At 42.3% G+C, this 24,613-nt stretch overlaps 1 protein-coding gene across 1 annotated transcript in view; it reads right to left on the bottom strand.

Moving 5' to 3' along the window:
• Positions 1-24,613, bottom strand: part of LOC127526979 (cytosolic phospholipase A2 gamma-like) — a 110,950-nt gene that overhangs the window by 50,501 nt on the left and 35,836 nt on the right. Inside the window, exons 2-8 of the mRNA XM_051924230.1 lie at positions 23,787-23,825; positions 22,568-22,718; positions 20,180-20,316; positions 13,340-13,565; positions 10,041-10,161; positions 1,874-2,014; positions 1,599-1,652 (exon numbers count right to left, since the gene is read on the bottom strand). Of these exons, the coding sequence (XP_051780190.1) occupies positions 1,599-1,652; positions 1,874-2,014; positions 10,041-10,161; positions 13,340-13,565; positions 20,180-20,316; positions 22,568-22,718; positions 23,787-23,825 (869 nt within the window). The remainder of the gene's footprint in view (positions 1-1,598; positions 1,653-1,873; positions 2,015-10,040; positions 10,162-13,339; positions 13,566-20,179; positions 20,317-22,567; positions 22,719-23,786; positions 23,826-24,613) is intronic.

Genomic DNA, 24,613 nt, shown 5'->3' with positions numbered 1-24,613 from the left:
TTTACTAGAGTTTCTCAGATCCCATTGTAACTAAAGTAGCACATTAAATGCTGTGTATTCTCTGTGTTCTTCTATGTGCTCTACGTATGTAAATCAGTACGTGCTTCTTAAACGGGACTTCAGTAACGCCAACAGGACACTGGATACATCACATTCATGGTATTACAGCTCTCTGAACAATTTAAATACTAAGATGTATGCTTGATATCATTTTCATGATGAAATGAATTGAAGCATATATTAAACATGGGGGCACGGTGGCGTAGCAGTGGTGATGGGCAGGGATTGTTCCTGCTTCCCACAAGATGCTTTCTGCGCCATGCGTGAGCCTCGATAAAATAATTTAATACAGCAGTACTGTCTCTTTCAAACATACTAACCCCCAATTGGTTTTCTTTCTTTTTCTTTCTCCATGTAACCAAACCCTCAGGATAATTTCTAAATAGCTAATGCCCCACTTTTCCATTGGCTAATGACATTGTTCATGAGTTCAGAAGGACACTGAATAGCAGTGCATTCCAGGGCTGGCAAAGAAACAGCCACTATTCTCCAAGAAGAAGAATATTGCTGCCCATCTAAAGTTTGCTAAAGACCATGTAGATAACCCAGAAGGCTATTCTGTGGAGGGATGAGTCCAAAAGAGGACTTTTTAGGCTTGAATGAGAAGGGTTATGTTTGGCAAAAAGTAAATACTGCATTCCAGCATGAGGACTTTATCCTTTCTGTGAAACATGCTGGTAGCAGGATTATGGTTTAGGCCTGCTTTGCTGCATCTGGACCAGGACAGCTTGTCACCATTGATAGAACTATGAATTCTGAGTTGTACAGGAAACCGACAGGGTATTCAACCGTGAGCTGTTGCTTACGAGAATGTAGGCCATGCAGTAAGACAACTACAAGAAGAAAGAAGTTCATGTTTTGGAAATCCTATAGAAATATTCTGATAGAACATGAAACAAGCAAGAAAGCCTACCAACATCCCTAAGTTAATTCAGTTCACGAAGGAGGAATGGGTGAAAATCCCTCCAAGTCAATATACAGAGCTGATCAACAGTCAATGGAAACATCTAGCTGAAGTTCTCGCTGCACAAAGAGTTACTGAAAGCAGAGATTCGCACACAAATATGTCACATGGATCATCTCCTCAAATAATAAATGAACAAGAATAATGTGTGTGTGTGTCATTTGTTTAACTGGGTTCTTTTTGGCTAATTTCAGGAGCCATGTTAAAATCTGATCATGTTTGAGGTCAAAGTTATGGAGAAGTGGTTGATGCTCACCAGGCTGAAAAAAAGGTTACAAACCCATTTCTAAATAGTTTGGACTCTACAATTGCACTTTCAAGCAGATTGTGTACAAATGGAGGAAATTCAACACCACTATTTCAATTTTCAGGAATGGTCAACCAACAAGGATCAATCCCAGAGCAATGAGTACTAATCAACATGCAAGAAACAGTTACAGCTTTCTACATCATTATGTCGACTTTCATCGACAACCACCTGGAAAATCGTTATGCTGCAGTATTGATGATGTTTGTTCAGTTTTGAATAAACCCAACCTGCAGTAAAAGCAGACATACAAATTATTTAATTTACCGATGAAGTATTCCTCTAAGGCTTTCAGGTCTGCCATGGCACTGCCCCACAAAGCTGAAAAAGAAGAAAATTGAGATCACGATTTGTGAACTCATTCTCCTTTGCAAATGTAACACCTTTTCATTGTCAAACAAGTCACAAGCAGACAGAAGCAGAGCAATGCACCCACATCTCCTTTCCTTTTGACAGATTTCATCTGAATGAAGACTGAGCTCGGAAGGGTTGAGTCCTGAGTTGTCTAATTCAGATGATTAAAGATGACACTGACGTCTTACCTTGTAAGAAATACAAACTTGGTTCGGGGTGATATTCCGTTATTTCCAACCCCACAAATTTGCTTCCAAACAGTTGAGTTTCAACAAACGCTCCATAACTTGGAAACCCGCATTCGTGCGGTGTGAATTCAAACCAGATCTCTAAGACAGGAGAGAAGAAGAAGAAGAAGGAAACAGAAACACAGTTACTGGACGGTTATGTGGAAGATGAATGTTCTCTTCGTTCCCTTGTACTAATCCTTGTCTAAGAAGTTAAGCAGAAGTAAGCTTTAAAAGCATGCTTTGCTGAGCAAACAGAAAAATATTTGTCCAAAGGACTCAAGGTCTAAGCATTCCACACATGAGACTGCCTTATCACGTTTTCCCTTAGTTTACATCTGAACGCCATAACAAAGGGGCCAAGAAATCAAGTTGCACAGGGGGCGTTAAAGAGGCTCAAGGATTGTGTAAAATAAAAGTGTCGACTGTTGCATTTCATAATGATATTAAATCACGCATTCTAGGGGTATAAAAACTTTGCCCCACCCAACAGACGGGGTTCAGAAGAGCCCTGACGCTGTCATGTAATATTGATTGCCTGCTTTTTTGAAACTCTGCTCACTGTGATGCTTAAAAATAAATCTGCTATATGACCACACCTGCTGTCTTGTCTGAAGTCTTCGTCCACAGTTAGTAAAGATTCTGTTAACCGGTCATACCCAGATGTTTGGCATGGATGCTTGATGCTCCCTCTACCCCGAAAACATTACTTTATTTACAGTTTTTGCATAATGTTCTTGAATATTCCACATTTAAATATGTAAAGAAAAGCTTCCAATAGTTCCTCGATGTGTATATACCAGCGGTTCTCAAACTGTGGGGAAATTTTAAACTTGTATCGGTGTATTGGCAGCAAAAAATATAGGAATAAATTTTATTAGGGTTTCAGAAAAACATTAGGGGGGCGCGATTAAAACTGTTATGAAAACTCGGGACACGAATACTTAAAGGTTAAGAAACGCTGGTATATATCATGTCACATCTCCAAACTGCAATCACTTGGCTCTCTCTTTATTGTAATGCATCTCACAAGCAAAAAGAAAGCAACATGAATGATTTTTGTTTTTTTCTTGACCATACAGTGTTTCCCCCTCAACCAAGGATTCTCCACTCACAGTATCAGATATCCACGTTTAGAAAACATTGAACAAAATAACAATGCACCCAAAAATCATACAGGAACCAGCATGAATGATCCTGTTGTCCACTGCTTTTGCGTCACCCACTCCAGCCAACCCGTCAGCCTTCCTCTCGCTGTTAGTCATACCAACCCTAAGAGATTCTTTCAATATTTTAATAATAAAAGAACAGTCAAGTAGGAGTTGAAGTGCATCAGGAGTAGTAAAGGAGAATTAAAAGATACAGACAATGAAATAGCGGACGCTATTAGGATGACTCGTGTGTTTAGGGTCGTTGTCTTGCTGCATGACTAACTTTCTCTTGAAAGGATTATCGGTTCCCTTGAAGTCTGGTGTTTGAATCAATGAGAAAACAATCAGGTGTGAAGTGCAGGAAGCCCTGCCCTATTTAAAGAACACCAATCTGGATCTTCTCTATCAAAGTTTGAGTTTCAACACACATGTTAGTGTAAAAATGTGTCGTGGCTCAATCAAAGGAGATTTCTGAGGAACCCAGAAAATGACTTTTGGATGCTCACCAGGCTGTAAAAGTTTAAACACCAAATTTCTACATACAGGGAGTCCTCGGGTTACAGTGTCTCGACATACAACGTTTCGAGTTTACATCGCTCACTCCCATAAAAACTTAAAAAAATTGAGACATGAGTGTTTTGGTGTACGCCATTAGTGTTGCACTTACAGACTACGTGGGTGAACTAGCTTGGTTGTGCGCAGCGGAAGAATACGCAGTAATGCAGCGTATGAGTGAGGGAGTTGGCGAACTAGTTTTGTTGCGCACGGAGGAAGTGTTCCGTTTGTGTGGCTTTGTTTGGCGATTTTGTGGCCCTTATCATGGCTCCTAAATGAAAGTCAGAGTCTTCAGATGATAGTGCTTCAAAGAAGAGGAAAGCCATCACGATGGAAGCGAAATTAGACATTGTAAAGAGATCAGAAGGAATAAAGGTAAGGAATTTTTTTTTACACTCATTTTTTGTCATTTTTTCTGTTACTACAGTACACTATATGAACAGTATATTTATGTCCTTTCCTTTTTCTGTGGCTTAGTTGTGTTTTTATGTTCTAGATTATGATTTTGCAAATGTGTTAGGATAGGTAAGTGACTTAGGTTAGGGTGTGTTTCGACTTACACCAAAATTTGGGTTACATCACTGTTGTAGGAACGGAACTGTGTCGTAACCCAAGGACCCCCGTATGGACTTCACAAGTCCACTTTCAGGCAGATTGTGTTTAAACGGAAAAAAATTCAACACCAGGGGCCTCGTGCATTATGCTGTGCATAGAATTCTGCGTCCAGGCTAATGTGGAATGGAGTCATTTGGTCTGGTGTGAGCCCCAGAAAGATGAGTCTGGAGCTGATGAAGGGGAGCAACTATTGAGCAATGTCAAGGAGTTAAAGTGGCCTGCTACAGTATGTGGTATTTCCCATAGATGCCAAGGGACTGGCGGTGGGAGTTGTGTGTGCCGTGCCCTGGGGGTACAGAAGGCCTGGCAATCGGGACCCGAGCCAGGAATCAAAGGGTGACTGACCTGTTGGTAGGACGTCTCCGAAGAGGGTAAGCCATGGAGACATCGGTTTTAGAAGGAAGCAGTGGGGTTCATAGTTTTAGAAAAAAGACCGTCTCTGGATTTTAAACCTTGTCTTATAGGATTTATTTATTGGGTTTGGACCTTTTTTTAATCTCCACATTTTCACTGTTTTTATTGATTAATTATTTATTTATCAGAAGAATATATTGATGCACTGTACTTTTATTTGAACTGTTTCACTTTTTTGATGAATTGTAATAAAAGCACTTGACAATTTTTGCACTTACCCCTTGGCTAGATGTGTGTGTCATCATCTGCCCGGCTCATTTCGGTTCACGACTATTCACGGTTACGGGTCGAAGGGGCTTGCAGAAGCAACAAGGGAGTGTAGAGTTAACCCGGACCGTCACAAGGCTCTTTTTTTATTTACTACTAGCTGTTATCTGTGGCTCAGCCCGCATAGTAGTGGAACAGAACAAACGTTAAAAATCAATAAACAAAAAGGTATCGCTAGCTAAGCTGAGGCACATTACGCTCCAAAACACTGAGGTAGACTGACATCATTGTTTGCCAATGAGATTTGGTTGAAAGCTCCATTCCACTCATGAATATTGACGAGTTACCGTAACGTGACAAAACACATAAAAATATTCACAATTTTTTTAAGTGGGCGGCACAATGGCGCAGTGGGTAGCGCTGCTGCCTCATAGTAAGGAGACTTGAGGTTCGCATCCCGAGTCCTCCCTGCGTGGAGTTTGCATGTTCTCCCTGTGTCTGCGTGGGTTTCCTCCCACAGTCCAAAGACATGCAGGTTAGGTGCATTGGCAATTCTAAATTGTCTCTAGTGTGTGCTTGGTGTGTGGGTGCCCTGCCCGGGGATTGTTTCCTCCCTTGCGCCATGTGTTGGCTGGGATTGGCTCCAGCAGACCCCCATGACCCTGTGTTAGGATATAGCGGGATGGATGGATGGATGGATAATGGATGGATGGATGGATGGATCTTTTTGAAGCATGATGTTATTTCCTCCACTAGATGGCAGCAGAATACCATCCGGCTTAAAAATGTAAAGCAGTTCATTATTTGTAGCCCCAAGTCTGTCTCGTGGTTAAACTTAATGGCATGGAGTAACGCTTTAGGTTAACACCAAGACAGGTAAACAGTTGCATAACTAATGTGATTTAATTTTTGGGACTATTCTCCAACACAAAATTGATATTGCGAGATAAAACAGTGGCTACCAGAATGTTGTTACATAACAGTATATGACCAGTAGATGCATTGTAGACAGACAGTATCTAATCTGAAGTGATATTTCCTAGATTGGACATCTTTTAGGAAAAGGTTGGATTGGTGCAAGAAGAAATGTTGGTGAGACCAGCGGAGGGCACTTACCCTGTGGTCTGTGTCTCGGTCTCATCTTTCAAATCCCGGCTGAAGACTCACGACTTCTGTTTAGTACACCCTGACTAGAGCTGCTAATTAGCTGTACAGACTGCATCTCTGTTGTTAGTCATTAGCACTAAAACATCAGTAATATGATATTAATCAGTCACAGCACACTGCACGTTACACTTGACTTGAGCATTCCTAGCTTTCAGACTTTCTATTTCTCTGTACGTTCAAAAATGACTGCCATCACATCATCCAGTTGAATGCTTCACATTGGTGGTGGTTGAATTATCTTCCTCCTCTCTATGTAAAGAGCTTTGAGCGTCTTGAAAAGTGCCATATAAATGTAATGTCGTCTTCTTCTCCAGGATGGCCCACGATAAAGTGGCCCACCTCTACTGAGACCACTGCATTATGGGGTGAAGAGAAAAATGATCCAATCTGGTACACACAATTTCAGAAGATGCTGAAAGTGATCTCCTTGTGCGTTTCTGCATGTTCATGTACACTCTTTGCAATGTCATGGGATCGATTCTCTGTATCGCATTTTCAATATTCAGCTTCAGTTCATTTACAGTCTGCGGATTTGTATCATTCACACAGCCCTTTAAACGACCCCACAAGAAATAGTCACAGGTTGTTAAGTCAGGCCATCATGGTGGCCAAATTTCCCTTGTTTGGTTGATGGAACCTGTCTGCACGTACACTTCCACTATTGTAATTCTTTCTTGCAATGAATACTGCATGTCATTAATTTCGGCTGCATTAGTACGCACTGACCACTTCAGTACACTGCCACCACAAAAGTGGTTTCCATGGGTCAGAGAGCAAGGAAACAAGGCAGGTGACATGACTGCAGCTGCCTATCCGGTGGCAAACAAGACCGGAGTTGTCTCAGTGGAGGCAGGCCACTTTTTCGTGGGCAACCCTGTAGTTTGTTAATGTGGTCACCACCAACTTGTTGTCGTGTTTTGTCACGACATCGGTGGGCATTTTTTGGTGTACAATATGATCTTGCTGCCATTGTGTGACACTGTGGATCTCAGTACCTCAAGGGTATCTAAGGATGCGATGTGTGAGCCACTTCTCCTTGTGTCCAAGATTCCGGACCAAAAAGCAACCACGGTGTATAACGCAAAGTCCAGATCATGACAACTAAATTTGAAAGAAATGACAAGAAGACGAGTCGTCTAAACAAGCAACTGATCATAACCAGAAGACAAAGATGCGTGGTAGTCAAAGCCAATTTGTATCCATGAAGTGCAGTCGAAAAAAATAAAAGAAAAAAAGTCAGAAGTCTTAAAGTCAAATTGTCGGGGTGTTCTATTAGGAATATTATTTTTTCTATCTCACCCAGGGGTTATCTATGTAAACGTTTACTATTTGATTTCTTTTCTTACTCCAAGGAATCTGTTCACATCATTTATTCTCGAAAAGCACTTCTGGTTATGATTTCAATTTTTTATTTAGATCTCTTCGTCGTCATGTGTCCCTTCTTACAGCACTGTTGATTGTTTTCGCCAGGACCATCCCAGAGTGGACATGTTGTCGAGACGTTGTGGGACTGTCAAAAATGACACAACGGGATAAAAGGTAAATAAAGGGTATACTTCCTCATCTGACAACACGGATTCAAAAACCTTTCACAAATTTTTCATTTTTTTCTTTTTTGCAGCGTTTTAAACTCTTGGTGATCCTTCCTGATTTTGATTTTGTTCTTATGATTCTAGGCTTTGGTTTTGATAGTTGTTCTCCTATTTTTGACCCACGCTTTATTTTCTTTTCCTCCTCCAGTCACCCTCTGAAGTTTTTTGTCCACTAGCATGGCCGGTTTAAGGTGAGTGCTATTGATGCTGCAGCATTAAGCCCATTCCTGAAATAGGCCCAGATGAAAACAGACGAGAATTTTCCGGAAGATGAACAGTTTTCCTTTGTTATATTAACCTCAAAATAATTCTTAGAATGAAATTTGGAGTCTGACTTTCGGACGCCTAGATACAGCGTTACTTATTATACAGTTACTATTGCTCTTTGCGCTGTGACGTAACTATAACGTCGTTGTGTTTATTGTTAACCGAAGATTTCAAGTTAATGCTATCAATTTTACGTTAAACAGTTTACTTAGTAATTTAGCTGCGTTTTTTGCAATATCTTGGGTATTCTTGCCACTTTATTATTGTTCAGTAAGTGCCACGTAGTAAATTTTTCACCTTGAAAGTTAGTTGTACAGTAAAAATCGATGGCTATTTAAATGGTTATCTGTAAAAGTAAAACTAAAAGCCAGCCCACAGGCCCGTCATGGATGTTTATCCATCCATCCATCATCCATCCATCCATCCATCCATCCATCCATCCATCCATTAATCCATCCTCTTCCGCTTATCCGAGGTTGGGTCGCAGGGGCAGCAGCTTGAGCAGAGATGCCCAGACTTCCCTCTCCCCGGCCACTTCTTCTAGCTCTTCCAGAAGAATCCCAAGGCGTTCCCAGGCCAGCCGAGAGACATAGTCCCTCCAGCGTGTCCTGGGTCTTCCCCGGGGCCTCCTCCCGGTTGGACGTGCCCGGAACACCTCACCAGGGAGGCGTCCAGGAGGCACCCTGATCAGATGCCCGAGCCACCTCTTCTAACTCCTCTTGATGCGGAGGAGCTTCTCACCCTATCTTTAAGGGAAAGTCCAGACACCCTGCGGAGGAAACTCATTTCAGACGCTTGTATTCGTGATCTCGTTCTTTCGGTCACTACCCATAGCTCATGACCATAGGTGAGGGTAGAAACATAGATCGACTGACCGATGCAGAGCCCTCATTACTGCGGATGCCGCACCGATCGGCCTGTCGATCTCACGCTCCATTCTTCCCTCACTCGTGAACAAGACCCCGAGATACTTGAACTCCTCCACTTGGGGCAGGATCTCACTACCAACCCTGAGAGGGCACTCCACCCTTTTCCGGCCGAGGACCATCGTCTCGGATTTGGAGGTGCTGATTCCCATCCCAGCCGCTTCACATTTGGCTGCGAACCCATCCAGAGAGAGCTGAAGATCACGGCCTGATGAAGCAAACAGGACAACATCATCTGCAAAAAGCAGTGACCCAATCCTGAGTCCACCAAACTGGACCCCCTCAACGCCCTGGCTGCGCCTAGAAATTCTCTCCATAAAAGTTATGAACAGAATCGGTGACAAAGGGATGTTTAGATGGAAGATGTTTAGAATTTTTAAAATTCTCGACAGGATTCTTTTCTATTATGAAATTTAAATCGTGGACAAATTTTTATCCTCAAGAGCCTGAACTGAGTCACTTTGACCCAATGTCTCTGCAAATTAATTTTTTCTTATTCTGTTTCGTAAGAAAATTGCAAAATTTTGCGTATTTCATTGTTAGGTTTTCTGCATTAAGTGCACTTTTCAGACAATTGCTATCGAATGTTGATGTTACATAGTTTGATGTTAATCTCAAGTTATTACGATACTACGTCATTATTATTCATGTTCAATAAAGGCTGGCTGGTTGCGTCGCAAGCAATTAAGGCTCCTTGGTCGGTCTGAGTGTGCAGGTGTGGTGAGTGTGGAATGCACAGGCACCAATGCTGAGAAAAAATAGGCCTTTTTTGCGCTGCAGCATCAGGCCCAATTTCATCTTAATCCAGCCCTGTCCACTAGGCATTACAAAAATAAGTATATAATGAAAGTAAACATGCCAAGTTTTTATCAGATTCTGTCAAACTCAGATAATTAATGTTATGTTGCACCAACTTTTAAATAGTTGCAAAATTGACGTGATACGCATAACTCCCTGATACGAAATGGCCATTGTCAGACAAAAGAGCTGCAAGTGGAAGTAAAGAAAACAAATGATGAATCATTTGAAAAATAATTAATACGTCTAATTAATCACAATGAAAAACATGAGACAAGTCAAGAATCGTAACACAAACACAATGATCCAAAATGAATCAACAAGGTCGTAATAGGGAATAAACATGCAAACTCTATGCCAGTGTTACTGCTTAGTAAATTTTTAAAATAAAGGATTACTTATATACCAGAATACATTGTGACTAATATTGAATTACCTGGGTGTTTATTCTTTTTGTCACAGTCAAAGTACTCCTTATTGATGGCGGCGTACACTGGGTAGGGGTTCTGCCCATTCATGACGCCGTCTTGCTGCTTTGAAAGTTTTTGATTGTATTCCTGCAAATAAACATGAGATTTGATTCTTGTATTACATCCTGTCCATGGTGTTGCACATTAGGGATAGATAGATAGATAGATAGATAGATAGATAGATAGATAGATAGATTAGATAGGATAGATAGATAGATAGATAGATAGATAGATAGATAGATAGATAGATAGATAGATAGATAGATAGATAGATAGATAGATAGATAGAGATACTTTATTAATCCCAAGGGGAAATTCACATACTCCAGCAGCAGCATACTAATAAAGAAAAATATTAAATTAAAGAGTGATAACAATGCAGGTATACAGACGGACAATAACTTTGTATAATGTTAACGTTTACCCCCCCCCCGGGTGGAACTGAAGACTCGCATAGTGTGGTGGAGGAATGATCTCCTCAGTCTGTCAGTGGAGCAGGACGGTGACAGTCGCTGAAGCTGCTCTTCTGTCTGGAGATGATCCTGTTCAGTGGATGCAGTGGATTCTCCATAACTGACAGGAGTCTGCTCAGCGCCCGTCGCTCTGCCACGAATGTCAAACTGTCCAGCTCCATGCCTACAATAGAGCCTGCCTTCCTCACCAGTTTGTCCAGACGTGAGGCGTCTTTCTTCTTAATGCTGCCTCCCCAGCACACCACCGCTTAGAAGAGGGCACTCACCACAACCGTCTGATAGAACATCTGCAGCATCTTATTACAGATGTTGAAGGACACCAGCCTTCTAAGGAAGTATAGCCGGCTCTGTCCTTTCTTACACAGATCATCAGTATTGGCAGTCCAGTCTAGTTTATCATCCAGCTGCACTCCTAGGTATTTATAAGTCTGCACCCTCTGCACACAGTCACCTCTGTTGATCACGGGGTCCATGAGGGGCCTGGGTCTCCTAAAATCCACCACCAGCTCCTTGGCTTTGCTGGTGTTCAGGTGTAGGTGATTTGAGTCGCACCATTTAACAAAGTCCTTGATTAGGTTTCTATACTCCTCCTCCTGCCCACTCCTGATGCAGCCCACCATTGCAGTGTCGTCAGCGAACTTTTGCACATGGCAGGAGTCTGAGTTGTATTGGAAGTCCGATGTATATAGGCTGAACAGGACCGGAGAAAGTACAGTCCCCTGTGGCGCTCCTGTGTTGCTGACCACAATGTCAGACGTGCAGTTCCCAAGATGCACATACTGAGGTCTGTCTTTAAGATAGTCCACGATCCATGCCACCAGGTATGAATCTACTCCCATCTCTGTCAGCTTGTCCCTAAGGAACAGAGGTTCGATGGTGCTGAAGGCGGTAGAGAAGTCTAGAAACATAATTCTTACTGCATCACTGCCTCTGTCCAAGTGGGAGAGGGATTCATGTAGCATGTAGATGATGGCATCCTCCACTCCCACCTTCTCTTGGTATGTGAATTGCAGAGGGTCGAGGGCGTGGTGGACCTGTGGCCTCAGGTGGGAAGCAGCAGCCTCTCCATGGTCTTCATCACATGTGACGTCAGAGCGACAGGCCGGAAGTCATTCAGCTCACCAGTACGTGATACCTTTGGGACTGGGGGTGATGCAAGATGTTTTCCAAAGCCTCAGGACTCTCCCCTGTTCCAGGCTCAGGTTGAAGATGCGCTGTAGAGGACTCCCCAGCTCCAACGCACAGGCCTTCAGCAGTCGTGGCGATACTCCATCTAAACCCGCTGCTATTCTGGCACGAAGTCTCCTCAGCTCTCTGCTTACCTGGGCTGCTGTAATTGTGGGTTGGTGTAAACTCTCACCTATGCTGGTATCAGCAGAAGGATGGGTGGAGGGTGTAGTACTCCGAGGTGAGAGTGGGTTAGGGTGGTCAAAGCTGTTAAAGAAGTTGTTCATCTGGTTTGCTCTCTCCACGTCTCTCTCGATGGTGGCACCCCGCTTCGAGCTGCAGCCAGTGATGATCTTCATCCCTTCCCACACTTCCTTCATGCTGTTATTCTGTAACTTCTGCTCCAGCTTTCTCTTGTACTGCTCCTTCACTGTCTTGAGATCAGCACAAATCAACGATATCAGGTCCACCATGAGAGAGCATAACTGTAACTGTGTGACCAATAGTGGGCATTGGAGTACCCCAAACACATCCACCACTACACAAGACCCAGGTGCAAGCAAATGATTTGCTGTATTCAAGTACCTCTCGCAGGCTCCTCTGAACGTTGCACCAGTTCAATTGCAGAAAGTCTTATTCCTTCTCTCTGTCTCTTCGTTCTCTTCCACTCCTCCTCAGCTAGCTTTGTCCTTATCCACCCAAGTGTGATTCATCTAAAGTGTGGAGAAGTGGCTTCCTTAATACTGGACCGTACTTCTGGTGCTGCCACATTGCACCCAGGTAGCACTTCCGGGTCAGGCAGAACCTCCTCGCCACAGCTCCCTCTGGTGGCTTCCACAAGACACAGCAGGCCTGCCTATTGGAAATCCAAATCCCATGAAGCCCTGCAGGATTGTATATGGCAGACCCACCATCGAGCTGGGAGAGCACTTCGATCTGGGAGGTGGTCTCCACCCATCCTTACATTGTAAAGGTGTCCCTGCCAGGTAAAGAATCATCCATCCCAGTCAGGATGCCAGCCAACCCCTGTGTTCTATGACAACTGATAACTGAATTCACAGCAAAACGTTTGAGTAAAATTTGCACTTTCAGCACATTCACTTTTAGCTCGTCTGTAGCCAAAGTGAGGGGAAAAATTATTTGGATGCAGAGATTGGAAAAAGAGACACAGCAAGATCCTTGAAAGCACTTTGGGGGCTCTTCTCCTGTGCTAAGCGAGGATTCGGGGCCACTTACGAGTATCTGGAAGGATCCTGGCTTGGATTGGCTTATGACACTGATGTACAGGAGCACCAAGGATGTTACTTCTGATCCCAAAAAAAGGAATGAGAGGCAAAATCAGCGTTGTGAATGTGCGTTGAGCCATAAGAAACCATGAAAGATGTGGCTGAAGGTAACAACTATATCCTTTGTGAATGTGAAATAACCCTTAGGGAAAATATCCCTTCCTTTTGCCTCCATAAGACTAATTTTAGTGAGTTTTGCATATCCCAATAGTGAAGTGGTGGCCAAAACAATTGTCGCTAAACTGTATGTGAAATGAAACTTAGTTGTTCCAGTAATAACTACGTGTGATAAGATCAAAATTTCAAGAAGACACCAAACACGCTCATGGTAGAAGTTACCTTTCCAAGAATTCTGCTAACCACCGTTCCCCAGAGGTCTGTGACCGAGTAGTCTTCCTTGTAAGCAGCTGCCTCCAGCCTTTTCAGGAGATACTCTTCCCTCTTGAGGATATTGATGAGATCATCAAAATCAAAATTCGCATTCACAAGGTTACTGCATATTTCATCATTTGTGGCAGCAAAATCATTGGACCATTCCACATTTTCATTCAATGAACTCATTGCCCTGAAGAATACAAAAAAAATGAAAGTGAAAGGGTGAAAGTTATTTGTGCAATGAAAACGAAAAAGAAGGTTGTAGAGGCGTTTGAGTGTAAGTCAAAAAGCAGGCTATATAGAAAGGAGAGAACAAAGCTGGTGAGATGAAAAGTGACGTGGACTCACATACACCACGAGCCATCTCAGTTCATGGATTGGCATTGTGGTAACAGACGGTGGCCAGCTGTAAACCCATGACATCTGGATCACGACAGCCTTCAGAAGCTGAGCTAAAGGAGGCGCCTGGCTTTGGCCGAGCAGTCAACCCTCACCATCCTGTGCAGCAACCTCACCACAGGCACAGAAGACAAGAATAGGCGTGAACTGGAGAAGATGAAGGGAGTGATCAAAAAGCCAGCTGGTTATTGACTCCTTGAGGAATGCGTGATCAAAGTTGGACCATGAAGTGAGCTTCTGTTGGCCTCACCAGAGATCAGTGTGGTTTGATTAGGTGTGTTTTTATTTTTTCACACATTACACTTGATTTATAGTTTGCTTTCATGTCATTTCTATGGTAACATCATTTTTATAATATTTCTCAGAGCCATGTCACCTGTCTTAGTGCCAGTTTGTTCTACAATGACTGTGCCCATACTATTTACCTGTTGTGTGGGTGGCTGATACTACATCATTAAAGTCAATGTGATGCCATCACACATCAGCCATTTGAGATGTTGGTGTGGTATGTGGAGTGGCCTAGCGGTTAGACACAAGCAAAGACTGCGTGTGTGCTGTGCGTGATCATAGTCATTTACTTAATTATTTTGGATAAGGATGTCCACTTCGGTCTGACTGTTGCATTTTCTTCTGTTTATCTGGGTAGGATTTCCTCTTGATGACTTGGTTTACTTTGGTGGGTTTGACAGCTCTCTGGTATTCCATCCTATTGAGTAAGCTGACTATTGGTGTGCTTCTCCCAAAAAAAAAATTTTTTTTCTGCCAAAAATTTCGCTGATGTTTTTTGTATAATTCCCATTTTCACTTCAATTAAATAAATATCACTTCTGATGTGCTTTTGTCTTTTTTTTTTGTTCAGTATCTAAATTTCTGCATAAGGTTAGTTATTTTAGTCAATTTCTGTGGCTTCTTGAATAATTTTATTGTTTTTATGATGATGTGACAGCATCATGTGACAGGGTTTCTTCTGCGGATTTCCAGTAGGCAAGGACACAATATCTGTAGTGACAATGTCTGCGGCTAGTCACATGTTCAGATATATTTATGACTGTATTTAAGGTCATCACATTAACCCTACGCAAAACAATCTATTATTACTAATATTATTAATCCATATATTATTATTATTACACTTTCTATCTATCTATCTATCTATCTATCTATCTATCTATCTATCTATCTATCTATCTATCTATCTATCATATAGTGCCTTTCATATCTATCTATCTATCTATCTATCTTCTATCTATCTATCTATCTATCTATCTCTCTATCTATCTATCTATCTATCTATCATATAGTGCCTTTCATCTATCTATCTATCTATCTATCTATCTATCTATCTATCTATCTATCTATCTATCTATCTATCTATCTATCTATCTATCTATCATATAGTGCCTTTCATATCTATCTATCTATCTATCTATCTATCTATCTATCTATCTATCTATCTATCTATCTATCTATCTATCTATCTATCTATCTATCTATCTATCTATCTAGTATGGCTAATGAGCTCATTTGTGTTTTCTATTGAATAAAAATGAAGTTCTGTATTATTTTTATTTTATTTTTATACTTGCTGTGTTAGTTGGCTTCACCCAAGACAAAGGGCCTCAGTTATGGTGGGGTTAATCGAATTTAGTACAAGTATTATGTATTCGATGAGTGCTTTTCTATATATGACATTTGTTTTTTTGTTTTTTTTATTCGTATTAATATTATCAGTTCACTGAAGCTGTTTTCTCTTGAACTCGCTACATAGAAGTGCCCAGGAGTAAAACATTTGCACCATCGATTGGATTTTTTGCTTTTCCTACTGGCTGAATTTGTGTTTTGGTAATGGTTAATGGAAACATAATTTTCCAGGAAACTGGACTCTTTTGAATTCAAACATTTAATTAGAGGGACTAACGGAATTTGGGATGTAAATATAATTTCACGTTGTATCACATCTGGTACAAATGTTAGCTTCAGTCAGATCTGAACGTCACACTTTGCTCTGCAATCTCCTGCCATCACAGAGTTTTGGAGGGTTTACTTCAAAAGCAATAAACACTGACTTGTGATTTGCTTTAACGTATTTTTGACCTTCACAGGCTGCACATTCATGTGGTGTGTGCCATGAATTGAACGTTTTAAGCTCTGTTTAGAAAGGCATAAGTGAAAAAGAATAATATTATGAAGTACATGCCCAGGGCTGGAAATGGATCCAAGTTACTGGCGCTATTCTGTTTAGTCTGCGTCTTTCTTCTGCCCGCCTTTCATTTTTACTTTTACATGACATATTAGTCGAGCAGATGATGTGGTGCGAGCCCTGTGCTACACTAACATTCAATCTTGGTGGTTAGCGGCCCACTAACAAGCACTGCAGTGTCCACCTCCTGTATGTTCTGTCCATGGTGGTCTCCTTTATTGAGCTGAGCAAGTGTTTGAACTGACCGAGGCCTGCCATCACTCCCAGCTTGTGTGGCACCCAGTGCTTAAAGTGGGCTGCCAGGCTGTACTGGTCCTTTACTGGTTTTGTATTGTGAAGTTGAGCGTAGCAGCACATCATGGTCTGACCTTCAGGTGACACCCCGGTTCTCCGTGATATTGCATGTATTTCATCACCAATGACCTGTGGTCTTCCACCTCATTGTTCAGAGTATGCCTTGTATGTACTCTATATAAGTATAATCAACAATCCACTGGGGACAACTCCTTACCATTGAATTGGTAAATAATTTATCTTGCATCTCAAGGAGTAAGAAGACACCGACAGATCAGGGAGAACTGCTTGTAGCCAAGGAGGCAACATGCTAAGGACAACTTCTTTGAGCTTTGAGGAATTTTCACTTCTGATCGCAGCCTTCATTTGTATAAAGTGGCAGGCCCTGCTTCTCTGGATGATTCCTTCCCTTTCCTTTGTGGCATTCAGCAGAAAAAAAGGAGGTGGCCACTAAGAACAGCCCACTCATAAAGCCCCCTCATACCGACAAATATAGACGATTACAATATACACGTTGGCTAATTTCATTTTTCTACAATGTCACCAAATTTCAATCAAATCAGTCAAAACATTTTTGAGATTTGAGGGGATTGCATTTTACTATTATGGGGGGGGGGGGGGAAGTTACCCCTAAATATTAATATATACAGTGCATCCGGAAAGTATTCCCAGCGCATCACTTTTTCCACATTTTTCTTATGTTACAGCCTTATTCCAAAATGGATTCAATTCATTTTTTTCCTCAGAATTCTACACACAACACCCCATAATGACAACGTGAAAAAAGTTTACTTGAGGTTTTTGCAAATTTATTAAAAATAAAAAAATTGAGAAAGCACATGTCCATAAGTATTCACAACCTTTGCCATGAAGCTCCAAATTGAGCTCAGGTGCATCCTGTTTCCCCTGATCATCCTTGAGATGTTTCTGCAGCTTCATTGAGTCCACCTGTGGTAAATTCAGTTGACTGGACCTGATTTGAAAGGCACACACCTGTCTATAGAAGGTCCCCACAGTTGACAGTTCATGTCAGAGCACAAATCAAGCATGAAGTCAAAGGAATTGTCTGTAGACCTCCGAGACAGGATTGTCTCGAGGCACAAATCTGGGGAAGGTTACAGAAAAATTTCTGCTGCTTTGAAGGTCCCAATGAGCACAGTGGCCTCCATCATCTGTAAGTGGAAGAAGTTCGAAACCACCAGGACTCTTCCTAGAGCTGGCCAGCCATCTATACCGAGCGATCGGGAGAGAAGGGCCTTAGTCAGGGAGGTGACCAAGAACCCGATGGTCACTCTGTCAGAGCTCCACAGGTCCTCTGTGGAGAGAGGAGAACCCTCCAGAAGGACAACCATCTCTGCAGCAATCCACCAATCAGGCCTGTATGGTAGAGTGGCCAGACGGAAGCCACTCCTTAGTAAAAGGCAAATGGCAGCCCACCTGGAGTTTGCCAAAAGGCACCTGAAGGACTCTCAGACCATGAGAAAGAAAATTCTCAGGTCTGATGAGACAAAGATTGAACTCTTTGGTGTGAATGCCAGGTGTCACATTTGGAGGAAACCAGGCACCGCTCATCACCAGGCCAATACCATCCTACAGTGAAGCATGGTGGTGGCAGCATCATGCTGTGGGGAACTGGGAGACTAGTCAGGATAAAGGGAAAGATGACTGCAGCAATGTACAGAGACATCCTGGATGAAAAACCTGCTCCAGAGCGCTCTTGACCTCAGACTGGGCGACGGTTCATCTTTCAGCAGGACAACGACCCTAAGCACACAGCAAGATATCAAAGGAGTGGCTTCAGGACAACTCTGTGAATGTCCTTGAGTGGCCCAGCCAAGAGCCCAGACTTGAATCCGATTGAACATCTCTGGAGAGATCTTTAAAATGGCTGTGCACCGACGCTTCCCATCCAACCTGATGGAGCTTGAGAGGTGCTGCAAAGAGGAATGGGCCAAACTGGCCAATGACAGGTGTGCCAAGCTTGTGGCATCATATTCAAAAAGACTTGAGGCTGGAATTGCTGCCAAAGGGGCATCGACAAAGTATTGAGCAAAGGCTGTGAATACTTATGGACATGGGATATGTCAATTTTTTTATTTTTTAATAAATTTGCAAAAATCTCAAGTAAACTTTTTTCACATTGTCATTATGGGGTGTTGTGTGTAGAATTCTGAGAAAAAAAATGAATTGAATCCATGTTGGAATAAGGCTGTAACATAACAAAATGTGGAAAAAGTGGTGCGCTGTGAATACTTTCTGGATGCACTGTATTCTTTTGAGTTCTAACTGAATCATTACTTGTGAATAATTTGCACAATTCTTTTTCACTTGATTACTGAGGAAGGCGAAACAGAGTAGGCTGCATTTGTGTCCCCTCATAATAATAATAATAATAATAATACATTTTATTTATATAGCGCCTTTCCCATACTCAAGGCACTTCACAGAGTTTCAGAAAGAATGACAGAGTATACAGTATATAGCATTGTACAAACCAGATAAATAAATAAAGAAGATTAAAATAGTAAATTCAGAGATAAAGCCTAATAGATACCATAATTGATGGTCTCACACACACAAAGGTTACATGAGCATCTTGACAGAGAAGTAAACTGAGGGAAGGGTAATAAAGTCAAGTAGAGCTAACAGCCTTCCTGAACAGATGAGTTTTGAGTTGTTTTTTAAAAGAATTCATGGAGTCAGCTGACCTGATTAATTTCGGTAGGTCATTCCAGAGTCTGGGTGCTATACAGCTGAAGGCCCTGCTGTCACCCATGGAGTGTAGATTAGTGAGGGACACAACAGGATTACCAGAATCAGAGGACCTTAGTGAGCAGTCAGGCACATAGTGTTGGAGAAGGGCACTGATGTAGTTTGGCGCGAGGTTATTTAAGGCTTTGTAGGTTATTAGTAGGATTTTATATTCAATCCTGTAGGACACAGGGAGCCAGTGAAGACGGAGCAGGATGGGTGTGATGTGCTCGCTGCTGCTGGTTCAAGTAAGGACTCTTGCAGCCGAGTTTTGAATAAGCTGGAGCTGTGATAGAAGGTTAGAAGGGGCACCTGCCAGTAGGGAATTACAATAATCGATGCGGGATGTGATAAAAGCAGGGACAAGTTTCTCAGCATTAAAGAAGGAGAGGAAGGAGTGAACACGGGATATGTTATTTACGTGGGTGGAAAAAGAGAGGGAGGAATCAAAAATGACACCAAGATTTTTTACAGTAGAGGCAGGTCTGATGAGATCACCGCCAAGATGGACTGGGAAAGAGCTCATTTTATGAAGTTGCACTTTAGTCCCAACTTGCAGGAGTTCAGTTTTGTTGCAGTTTAATTTTAAAGAGTTTTGCTCCATCCAGGTTTTAATTTCACTATGGCAGGTTGTGAGCTGAGAAAGCCCTGATGAAGTTCCACTTTTAACATTGAAGTAGAGCAGAGTATCATCTGCATAAAAATGATAACCCAGTCCAAAGCTAAGAATAATATGGCCAAGGGGAAACGTATAAATACAGAAGAGAAGAGGGCTGAGGACAGAGCCCTGAGGAGCTCCAAGTGTGACTGGCGCTGAGATGGATCTGCTGTTGCCAAGACTAACAAACTCTTGCCTATCAGTCAGATAGGACTTGAACCACTTGAGGGCAGTGCCAGAGAGACCCAGCATGTTCTCCATTCTGGACAGTAGAATGTCATGTCTGACCTGAGTGTCAAATGCTGCACTGAGCTCTAATAGAATTAATATGCTGGTTTGTCCATCGCCTCACTGAACCCGCTGTAGTGATGAATCTATAGAGTCAAAGCAATAGATTCAATTAAACACGGAAGTTACAAATGAGAATCCAGTCAGTAAAGTAAGTCCTGCTGCCCGTCGCTAATCTACATGTGGAATTTTAGCAGCACACCAGCGCCCTCACCAGGTGGATCCTGACACTCCGCAGAGGTACGTCACACAGTCCAGCAATCCCGCCTCGAGGAATCCTGACATCGAGCCCAGAAAGCTTATCATGGCACGGAGACTCCCTCCAGAGCCCAGTACAGCAATAGTGGGCACCTGCCATGAAAATGGAAACAGTTAGGGTTCAATTGTTTGAAATAAATCAGAGGACATCTACAACAAAAGTTAAGGTCCTGCAGGGCTGACAGAAAGAGCATGGCAGTCAAATCTTCGGGAATTCTACAGATTCTCTTATGGAATTTTTCTTTGGCTGTTGTTTTGACTTCCATCCATCCATCCATTATCCAACCCGCTATATCCTAACTACAGGGTCACAGGGGTCTGCTGGAGCCAATCCCAGCCAACACAGGGCGCAAGGCAGGAAACAAACCCTGGGCAGGGCGCCAGCCCACCGCAGTGTTTTGACTGTACAGTCGTATTTTTCACCTCATAAAAATATACAATGGAAAATATATGTTTACAATTGTTTACAATTACAATAATGTCTTGCAAATAATAATTGGATGCCTTAGAGATTTTGCAGTTGTCCTGGAGTGGAAAATCGTCCATGTTTGCACAGCAGTCTGCTTACTTAATATATTAAGTTTTCATGTTTGCTCAAACAGACCAGGATGAATTGATTTTATAGGACTCTGAAGTGCAGTTTGGCTACAGAGGCAATTCACAATTAAAGATTGTTCATTCTCATACATTCTTCCTGTTTATTAAATTATAACTTTGAAACTCTGTTTCAGTTGGTTTATAACTGCATCTCTATGAATTAGTTTAAGTACAGATGCCACATAACCTGGGGAAGGAAAGAAGTGCGAGGTGCGGAATAAATTGTGAATTTCCCATTGGGATTAATAAAGTATCTATCTATCTATCTATCTATCTATCTATCTATCTATCTATCTATCTATCTATCTATCTATCTATCTATCTATCTATCTATCTATCTATCTATCTAAAGATCAACAGGCTTTGAGCAGAGTCATCCATCATAAGGACAGCCAGCCAATCAAATGAGTGCAATGTCACATGTCCCAGATTTTAACATAAATATGGCATGTCCGAAGGACAATAGAGGGTAACGACAGAAGGGCAATGACAGAGGTAGCGACATCAGAGACTGAGACACGTGTGACAGTTTCATCTGGACATTGGAGAATGGAACACAAGAATAAATAAAAAGCCGCCCAGGACAACATCCACCCCTTGACATTTCTCATTTCCAGTAAGCGTTTCTAAGACTCTTTATATCCAGACTTTGCTATCCATTTTATCAGCTACTTTGTGTTTTTATACATTAATTTATGTAGCTTTTATATTTTCTATACAGTATCTTTTATCTAGAGTGATTGAAATAATAAAGGGGCACCTAGTGTGGGAAAGATTGCTGCTTTCTGGCCCACAGAGTTTTTTAAGACTACTGAGGTCGATCCCAATATTTAGTGATAGAAGTAAGCCATAATTTGGTTGGCAAGTGGCAAATAACCAAAACAGTAGATGACAAAACGTGCGCTCGATGGTGTTAAACAAACAAAAGTTAGATTTCCGAGTGTGAGGAACCTTTTCTAGGCTGGTAAAGCCTGTGATAGTCACAGCGTGAAGACGCTCCGTCTTGCAGTGCACTCTCACAATGAGACACGCCTCCTTGTGGGATACGTAGTGGGGGGACCGGAAGGGGTGGAGTCAGTTGCCCTCACTTGGGTGTCTTCTCTGCGCTTCTTCTCGCCAGCACCCTCTCTTGACTCAGGGTGGAAGTACATACCTCAGAAGAGCCCGGAGGATGATCCACTGATGCGTTTGCCTGGCACGTGCCTATACAACGTTATTACCCACTTGGAAGTTTTCATATTTTATTGCTATACAACATTAAATTCCGGTGAATTTTGACACTGATCACAAGAAAATGTGACAACAGATCTCAGCAAAGTGGTCTAAATTAATTGTAAATATCAAACACAAAATAATCTTTCACTAAAGTATCCACCCCGTTCAAGTCAATGGGAGAGTGCGTGAGCTACGAGCAGACAGAAGATGACGTTCAGGCCGAGATTGGCACACCACATCTCAGTACAACTCGTAGACTGAGATGTACTGGTGGTCTCAGATGCACCCCTCTGATCATCTGTTGTTCACTATTCTTGTGACATCTAAGTGCCCAGAGGAAAAACCACAGGATTATGGTGGAAAATATGCCAATTCTAACTCAGAAAGCCTGAATCCTTGAAACCACTTCATAATAAAAATACAATATAAAGATTATATAAGCTCCATAATTAGGCCAAAAACTTTATGTACACCACTTGAGATGTTTGGAAAGGCCTTCAAATATTTCCGGTGGTTGTCCATCTCTTCCTACCTCACTTTTGGAGACATTTCTTCCCAGTAGTTGTTCCAGGGCTTGAGCGACCCGTGTCTTTCGGGCGTCTACTGCACAGAGTTCTCCATCAGAAAGCTGACTTGAGAAGCGCACCTGTAGGCTAAAATAGGAGAAGACTTCATAAGGAATCCTGAAGCAACAATGGTGTGCAATTATTGCAAATTCAAGTGAAAAAAGAAGACTTGGCACATTTGTGAGATTTGTTATTCTATTTATGGCTGCACATTCAACAAGACAAACATTTGGGAATCTGTTTACTGCAGGCATCAAACAATGGCATTGAACTAATGTCCACCTTCTTTTCTACAGTTATGTGAAAAAGTATGTGCACCCCTTGGAAACTGTTAACTTTTTGAACAGGGAATCGGTAGATCTGCATGAAGACAGTGCCTACAGGTACAGTGCATTGCAAAAGTATTCATCCCCCTCGGGGTTTCTCCTGTTTGAGGATACCCTTCTGGTCTGCACTGAACAAAACTGGTAAGTCCTTTCCACAAGCACCTAGGAGTGGGATGCTGTGCAGGCTTCACCAGTAGTGTAGATCAAGCTTAGGGTCTACAGACATAGCCTAATATTAACAAACCCCAGTCACCTCGCCATAATGCATAGCATAGCCGGTCAATCCATTAGACAACACAGGTGACCTCCTAGGGTACTGACACCTGAGGGGCATTGTCTATGAAAGCTAAAGGGGTACATGGTCTGGACAGCAAGAGGGCAGTTTATGTAACTCAATCGCTGCACTCTTTTTTTAAGTCTGCGCCGTGGACTTCCAGGGATGCCATTTTGGTAAATCAAGTAGTGTGCCCCCTCCGAGAGGGCCTCCTCCGAACCGTTCCTCAAAGTTTAATAATATAGAAAGCATGCTGTAGATTCTGAGTGATGCTCTGTGGTGTTTACTCATGGGGCATGTGGTACAGACAGCAAGGGGAACACCCCCACAATGGTCATCAAAGTCTAGTAATAATGAATGTATGTCAAGTAGCATGCATTTTGGATCTTTCCTCCATCCATGCTATGGACAATAAGGGGTTCCTTTTGGTAAATAAAGGGGTGCTTGACCCTCATCCACCTAGGGCTTCATATGGGCTTCAACTGGCACTGATACAGAGACTAAAAAAGAAAAATCAAAATTTTAGGTTGATGTCAAAGACCACCAACACATAAAACACAGAATAAAGTTTAGTCTTGCACTCACCTCTGATCAGCTTTTGGCTCTGGATCAGCATTTTTTTTCCTGGAAAAGACAACAAAGGAAGCAAAGGGTGCATTTAACAAATCCAAAAAATATGTGTTGTTTATTCACTCACTCATTCATTTAATGCCGGTTATTCAGGTCCGGATCATAGAGACAGCAATTTAAGCAAAGATTCCCAGATGTCCCTTTTCCTTGCCATCTCCACTAACTCCTTATAGGGGATACTGAGGTGTCTCCAGGCCAGTTGAGAGATAGAATCTCTCAAGTGTGCCCTGGGTCTGCCCCGAGGTCTCCTCTCGGTAGGATATGCTTGAATCACCTCTCCGAGGATACATCCAGGAGGCCTCCTAATCCGAAGCCCAGACCACCTCAAGAGGCTCCTTTGGCTCCAAGCCAGGGTACAACTGTGAGACGCGCAGCACTCGCCGGCTACAACGTAACAATAATAATTTCCAGAACGTGCTGTTACGTTGTCATTCATTTTACCCACTGTCTTTCTTTCATTCATATGTTAAGTAGGCACGTACCTTTTATCTTCGGCAATCTCAGTCTCTAACCAGGCCTCAGGAGCTAACCAGCGTAACACTGTCCACCACCCCTTTCGTTATTCCGGCACATTGTTGACATCCGTGAGTAACAACAACATACTAAACTGGAAGGTGGTCTACGCATGCGTGGAATTCGCGGACAAACAAAGATCAAGATCCAAATGAAGATTATATATAAAGATTAGTTAATTTAAAGCACAACAATTTGTTTAGTTTGAATGTCTGTGTTTTGAGGTGTGACTGGAGTACTACAGTCTTCATTAGTATAAGCCTGGAGGA

This window comes from Erpetoichthys calabaricus, chromosome 3 (genome assembly GCF_900747795.2).
Source record: "Erpetoichthys calabaricus chromosome 3, fErpCal1.3, whole genome shotgun sequence".
Lineage (NCBI taxonomy): Eukaryota > Metazoa > Chordata > Cladistia > Polypteriformes > Polypteridae > Erpetoichthys > Erpetoichthys calabaricus.
The sequence above is the reverse complement of the archived record's forward strand: the minus strand, read 5'-3'. Positions and strand labels throughout refer to the sequence as shown.